We start from the raw sequence: 7152 nt of genomic DNA, 5'->3' as shown, positions 1-7152 counted from the left end.
AAAAGAGGAGAAAGGGTATTTTGGGTAGTTGACATTTTTTACCTTTTTTATTTTATCCATTTTTTTCACTTTAAAAAAATTATTTTTTTATTTTTTTGGTATATTTGATATTTGATTAAATATGCAACGCGGTATACTCATGGTAATTTCACAAGTGTAGAATGTAGTCTGAACAGAATGATGTCGAACCTCGATATAGATAAAGCATTTCAAAGTAGATTTGAAAAGTAAATATATTAGTAAAGAAATAATTTTACAAATAACATAGAAAAATAATAAAAGACAAATGAATTATACGATAATTTAAGCAAAAGAAGCAACATGTAATAATACGATATTTGAAATATGATTCTTAAATTATGTCGTAAATCACATTGAAATCTCTCAAAATATCAAAAAATTAATGTATTTACGATTTTTATTTGCCAGATAATATCTATGTTTAATTACTTGCTTGTTTAGTTGGAAATATTACATAAACTTGGTATTAAAATCAAAACTACAAAACTGAATAATTATTATAAATAGAAAGTATGATAAGTTATCGAGATTACATTCATGAATAATGATGTACTTGTGTCAATAATATGATTCAGTCGGTTATTTTATAAATTTTATAACATTTTTATTATTTTTTAAAAAATTATGCTTTTTTAAATCATTCTATCATGTTGATTTGTCTTGATTTCCGTATGGTTCTATAAATTTTATTATTTTTTGTTTATTTAATTTAATTTAAATATTATAGAAGAGTCTCAAATAGTGAAAATAACAAGAATGTATATGTATCTCATTAATTTACATTAATGTAAATTAGAATTAAGTATGTAATATAGGCATACAAATTACAATCGTGCCTTTATGATTAGGGTTAACAAAACACTCATAGTGCCATTTTAACCCTCCTTAGGCCTTAATTATTTGTACTTAATGCAAATTTAAATTTAAATAATTCTGATTTTAATATCCTTAATAGGTATTTTCACGTTGATAGTGTTTCCTGTTTTGGTTTTGAGGTGCATTTTGCTTTATTGAGATATTTTTTATATTATTTAGAAGTTTCATACACCATGTTTTTCATACCTTTTTGAGGATAAGAAGAAATTTAATAATATCTTATCTTGGGAATCTAATTAAGTCATGCCTATTTATTTAATTAAAAATATTCGCACTATGTTCTTATTTTCATGTTGTTTTTATTAAAAGTAAATGTTTTTAATATTTTTTTTGTCTTTTTTTAGTTGTCCACTATATAAAAAATAGTTGTCCAACAATACTTGTCTATTTTTAAAAAAATAAAGAGATGTTTTACCTGTTTTGTCTGTCTTACACTTACCTTTGTTATTAAATACTACTCAATATCTAATACATTTTGTTAAGCATTAAATTTAATATATTCAAAAGATAGTGCACCCACATACTCTTATTATTTTGTTGCTTCTTAATGTGTGTGTCAAGTCAATAGTGGACAAATATTGTTGTACAAGGGAGAATACTATTCATTTTATAAAATCTATGCATAAATGATATTATTCTCCCTATTTTACCATTGAGAGTTATAATGCCTTGAGAATATGAATTTGACCAACATAAGAAAATTAAGTAGTAATTTATTCATGTTCATTGATCAAATTAATAATCAAAATTAGTTAATTAGTGTTCATTTATTGAAAACTCGACTTCAAAAAAACACCAAATAAGAGTACAGTGATAAAGTTATCTAGCTTCTAAAGGGGCATGATTCTAAAACAGTAACAACTAAATAGGAATAAAGAGAGTAATATACTTGACCATTTTGAAAAGCACTACTTATAATTCAAACTTAATTTCTCTTTTGCTTTCGATCATTAACTATTTTTTTTCTGTTTCCACCTTGATATTCCAAGTCCACATTATAGTCCAACTTAATTCGAATCGCGTAATCATTAAGTAATACCAACCCTTCTCTTCCTTTTTTTTTTCATTAACAACGCTAAAGAGTCGAGAAGCTATAATTACAACACGCCATTTCTTATAACATAATAATGTCAATTAATGTAGAACTTTAAATTCAAACAAGTTAGTTATTACACAACACTTATAATTACTAATAAATAATAACAAACATAAATAACTAAAGAAATATAACAAATTTATATTCAACAACTTCCAATAAGTATTGTCAAATAAATTTGTCTATGCCTTAAAATAGTGCACTTGGCCCAAACTCTAATATCACTCCAAAAGCCCATTTAAAAATTCGAAGGCCCAATAATCCCTAATTACATTCGAATTCTTATTAATTGGGAATTTTTGAAATTAGGGTTTATCTCTGCTCCCTTCTTCTCCGCGTAAAACCCTAGCCAAATCGATTGGAATTTCACTGTAAAAAAATGGGTAAGCGAGAGAAGAAGGAGAAGAAATCAGCAAAATCAGATGTTATGGAGGTAGAGGAATTAGCAGAGGTAAAAATTAAGAAATCTAAGAGAGTGCGAAGTAAGAAAAGAAAAGAGGAAGATGAAGATGATGATGTTGAAGCTAATGAAGATCTCAGCTTGAAAATTGTTGAGAAAGCTTTGCTTCGTGGGTGCTCAACTAAAAATGGCGAAGTTGTAGTTGTTACAGATTTGAAGAAGGAAAAGAAAGAGAAAGATAAAAAGAAGAAGAAGAAGAAGGAAAAGAATGTTGAGATTCCAGAAGACCCTGTAAGTAGTTAAATTTAGTCTGAAAATTGGTGAGATTGCATTGATGATGTTTTATGCATTATTTACTAGCTTAACTAATTGTTTTGATTTGAAGTTGATTGATTTATGTGATTTTTTAACTTTGTTATCCAGCAGGTGTCAAGTGGAATAGATAAGGGGTTTCAGAGCTTCTGTAGTGATATGTCTATGGTAATGTGAATTTGCTTCTGCACATTTAGCTGTTTGGCGTTTTTTGCATGTTCTATATTCACCACTGTGTTTTTGCTTATTATATCACCAATTTCAGCATAAATATTCAGTGTAAATAAGTTTTATCTTGCTCAAACCAATAAACAGAGTGGAGGTATAGTTTAAGCCGCTAATAGAAAACCGATAACTGAAACTACACCTATTCACAAAAAAATAGAAAATCGAAATAACTACAAAAGAAGTTAGTTCTTACCATTAACAATGACAAGAACATACCCAAAGGCTGTTTTGGATAGACCCTTGGCTCGATAGACAAGTACTTACCACTAAAAGAAGTTATTGCGTCTTGGGATGATTTGTTTTAAGGAAAAGGAAGGAATGGATGAAATGCTATACCTTGTCGATTCCAAGTTCTCTTTTTTGAGATGTCCAATAATTTTTAAGATAGCAATCATTTTGTTATATACTTGCTTTTTGCACGACTTTCAAGAATTTTAATTCATTATACTATTCAGATATATTAAAAGATCCATCCTGCTATCCAGTTTGAACTTTGATTTCATGTTTTGAACCTGTTGTCTTTTAGATTATCATCCTACTATTTGTATGCACACATGTCAAGTTACTACCCAGTCAAATGGTGTTAAATATAAGTGGACAGAGTTTTTAAGATGAAGAGAATTATAAAGACTTAAAACAGTTAAACTCAAAAAAGAAACCTTTATTGTAATAACGTTTTTTACTTGTGTTGGATTTAGAGGCACAAGTGGTTACTGAATCATAATAGAGTCTGATAATAATTTGGATCACTAATGTACCTTCAGGGATGAACTTTGGTCCTGATGTTTCCTGTTCAAAAGATATCCTTTAAAGATTATTTTTATAACTAATTGTACCATTCTGATGTGATACTGTACATGTTTAGCTCTCAGTTCAGTGAGTTTAGAGAATTGTGCCTTCCTAACAAAGAAGGTCAACCAAAAATTTGACACATCTTTTTTGTTCCATATGTTGCTCCTCTTCATCACATTTTTGTTCCATATGTCGCTCCTCTTCATTCTTTCTATTGTATACTGATGATGGTTGTTCACAGAACATGTGAATAAAGCTTATGTAACCCCATTCCTTTGAAACCCGAAGTAAGTTTTAAAGAGAGGTTTATCTTTTGTCAACAAAAAATCATTTACACAAAAGTTAGTTTAATGTTCCTCTTCTACAATGAGTTGCAAGGATAAATCTGTATTTGTTTTCATATTTAATTTGGAAATCTGGAAAATGAATTACTAATGGTAGAAAAAATTGAGCTTGATCACTGATATGTACGTTTATCTTCTTGACTGTTGTAGGTGGGTGGAATGAAAGAAGAAGAAAATGTGGTTAGTATAGATATGAATGTTGTTGACAATGCAGCTGAAAAGAATCCTGTTGAGATGTCTAATGGTGTTGTCCTACGAAGGCTTCTTGTGAGTTGAAGTAATATGATTTGAACTGTTGTTTTTCACAAATCCAAACAATCTCTTAAATGGCTTTGCTGGTCTATATCTTTATATTCATTCTATGATCTCAGCGGGGGCCCAGATACTTTGATCCTCCAGACAGCAGTTGGGGGACGTGTTATAATTGTGGTGAAGAGGGTCATACGACAGTCAGTTGTACTTCAGCCAAACGCAAAAAGCCATGTTTTGTTTGTGGGAGTTTTGATCATAATTCTAGACAGTGTACAAAGGTTAGTGGTTGAAATAGCTGCCATTATTATGTGTCCCCTTTGTGATTATTTCACCTTGTTTGTCTCCTCACGATTGTTGAATTGGTTAAGTGGAAAGTTTGATCTTATGTTTCATTTTTTTGATTGACTAATATCGTGAGTCAAGCAGTTTTGACGTGCACTGCCGTGCAATAAACAAAAGACATCACGACCAAGTTAATGGTATTAGGTATAGAGGGTCTGTATATGTTTGTCGACTTCAAATTTGGACCTTTGGCGAGAATTAGTTATACTTCCTACTAAAACGATGTCTGATGTGAATGAATGTCCACGAAACCATTCAAATAACTGTGTACTCCTTGGCAATTGAGGTTCACAAAAAAGGGGTAAGATCTACTATGCTGAACCAGAATGCCAAGTGCTAATTTCTAAACTGCCACTTCTGACCAAACATTACAACTAGATCATAAGTTCTATCTTTTTCCGCAGTCCTCAAAGCAACTTCATTTTTCATAGTTCATCATTGCCTCTCCCTTATCTGGCATGTTATTTATATCAACTCGCCTAGTCCTCCTGTCTTCTTAGCAGGGTATGGTTCATCAGTAGAACCAGTGAAGTATATGATGATTGTGTTCTACTTAGATACTGTTGTAAGTTGTAGAATCATAGAAGTGCATCTGTTGCATGACTGCACATACTTTTTCTCTGTGTTAATCTTTTTGGTAGGTTCAGACCTCATTGGTAGGTTCTTTGCTAACCAGAGTATATTGCACATTAGTATTCTGAATACCCGAGAGGAGCGCCTATTTGAAATTAGGTTTATCCTGGATTTTGAAACAAATATATTATCTGGACCATAAAATTCCAATGCTATTTCAATTTTGGTCTTAGAGTATATATCTCAGTCTGCTGATTATGAACAGGGCAAAGAGTGTTTTATCTGTAAGAAGGGCGGTCATCGTGCTAAGGATTGCCCTGAAAAAAACCAAGGAGGATCTGAGAGTTCAAGAATGTGTTTAAAATGTGGGGATTCTGGGCATGATATGTTGTCATGCTGGAATAACTATTCTGCTGATGATCTAAAGGTATTGCTGAAGAAACTTTAACTTGAAATTGAGTTGTTTTTTTGTGCTTAAATTATCAATTTTCCTGTTTCACCTTGACCTCTACAGGAAATACAATGTTACATTTGTAAGAGTTTTGGTCATCTTTGCTGTGCAAGCTACCCTGATGGTGGTCCGAGTGAAATATCCTGTTACAGATGTGGTCTACTAGGCCATACCGGTTTGGTAAGTAAATGGCTATGAAACGTCATGACTCCTGTGTGTGTGGGGGGTCTGTGTTTCTCTTGTCCTTGTTCAGGCATCCTTTTGAATGCTGCAATTTCAACTTACACATGGTCAATGCAGGCATGCACAGGATCTCGTGGGGAGACTAGTGGTACATGGCATCTTAGTTCTTGTTATAGGTGTGGCGAAGAAGGGCATTTTGCACGAGAATGCACTAATTCCAATATAGTGAGTTATATATCTGTGATTTACAACTGCTCATTTGCACCCTTCCATCCCCTTTTTCCAAATTCTGTCTCTCTTCCTTTATTTCCTACTCTAAATCTGTTTGTTGCAATGTTACCTTATTGTGTGTTTATTGTATGTCTAAAGGTCAATAAGTGGAATCGGGAATCATCAACCCCCAAGAAGAAAGTGTTCAAGGAAAGAAAGGAAAATTATGAGTTCCAATCGGCTCCTCATGATTATGGTAAGGCAAGGAAAAAGAACACAGAATATGGAGGAGGATATGCATCAAGGTACAATACAAAACAAAGAGCTGGTTGGATCACCGATGATCCTGAAGACTTTCCTCGATCCAATGGTTGGAGATCTCCTTCAACTCCTGGACATAAGAGAGCCAGGACATCCAACGTTGGTTCTGGTGATCATTCTTCTGTTTCTTATTCATCTAGAAAGTCCAACAGGCTTGATTTTGATGATTCAACTTCTTATGGATCAGTCAAACATCATCATCACCATAGGTTTTCAGCTTCTCGATTTGGCAACAGCAGTCATGATGGGAGAAGAAATTATGAATGGTAACAGAAACCCTTCATCATCTTCTCTTTTTTTTTTGGATGACCAAATCTCCATCCAGAACCAAACATTTGAGCCAAATGCAGACTACAAACCTCGGGGTACTGGACTTAGTTTGCTTGGCACAAGGCCCGAACTTGTGACCTAAGACACAAGCCCCTCAACCTCGCCATTTGAGCTGATGGCTTGACCTTGGGGTAAAAAGTCTGTGGACCCTTCCTTCGAAGGCGCCTTACCGAAAAGGTTGCCCCTTTGCAACCCTGAAACCTGAGGGGAGGGGAGGAGGGGGGGCATCTCCTTTCCTTTTTTAATTATTATTATTAATATAAATTTGATTCCATTATTGTTCTCCTGCTTAATGGGCATATGAAATTAGGTTTTGTCAATTGCTTAGCCTATGTAATTCCAATTATTGAGTGGTGTATCGTTTATTGATGTCTTGTTGAAATTTATTATCTAGACTTTGAGTTGTTTTACTATATGGTCA

General features: G+C 32.7%; 1 protein-coding gene across 2 annotated transcripts; it reads left to right on the top strand.

Moving 5' to 3' along the window:
* The first annotated feature begins 2282 nt into the window (after positions 1-2282).
* Positions 2283-7152, top strand: LOC102593191 (protein AIR2-like). 2 transcript variants are annotated; one of them, XM_015302898.1, is made up of 8 exons: positions 2283-2684; positions 2820-2873; positions 4220-4336; positions 4441-4599; positions 5502-5663; positions 5751-5867; positions 5988-6095; positions 6240-7152. In XM_015302898.1, exons 1-8 carry the CDS (start codon positions 2373-2375, stop codon positions 6669-6671), a joined length of 1461 nt encoding a protein of 486 aa, XP_015158384.1. In that variant the 5' UTR covers positions 2283-2372; the 3' UTR covers positions 6672-7152. The 2 variants fall into 2 exon arrangements, with proteins under 2 accessions (XP_015158384.1, XP_006340438.1); XM_006340376.2 differs by having other exon boundaries at positions 2284-2684; positions 2817-2873.

Source organism: Solanum tuberosum, unplaced genomic scaffold (genome assembly GCF_000226075.1).
Source record: "Solanum tuberosum cultivar DM 1-3 516 R44 unplaced genomic scaffold, SolTub_3.0 scf00017, whole genome shotgun sequence".
NCBI lineage: Eukaryota > Viridiplantae > Streptophyta > Magnoliopsida > Solanales > Solanaceae > Solanum > Solanum tuberosum.
The sequence above is the reverse complement of the archived record's forward strand: the minus strand, read 5'-3'. Positions and strand labels throughout refer to the sequence as shown.

Excerpts from the sequence above, each read along its gene's own strand:
- LOC102593191 (XM_006340376.2), top strand. The coding sequence starts at position 2,373 with ATGGGTAAGCGAGAGAAGAAGGAGAAGAAATCAGCAAAATCAGATGTT. Across the intron at positions 2,874-4,219 it reads TCTGTAGTGATATGTCTATG|GTGGGTGGAATGAAAGAAGA; the intron begins GTAATGTGAATT and ends TGACTGTTGTAG. Across the intron at positions 5,868-5,987 it reads TACTAGGCCATACCGGTTTG|GCATGCACAGGATCTCGTGG; the intron begins GTAAGTAAATGG and ends TGGTCAATGCAG.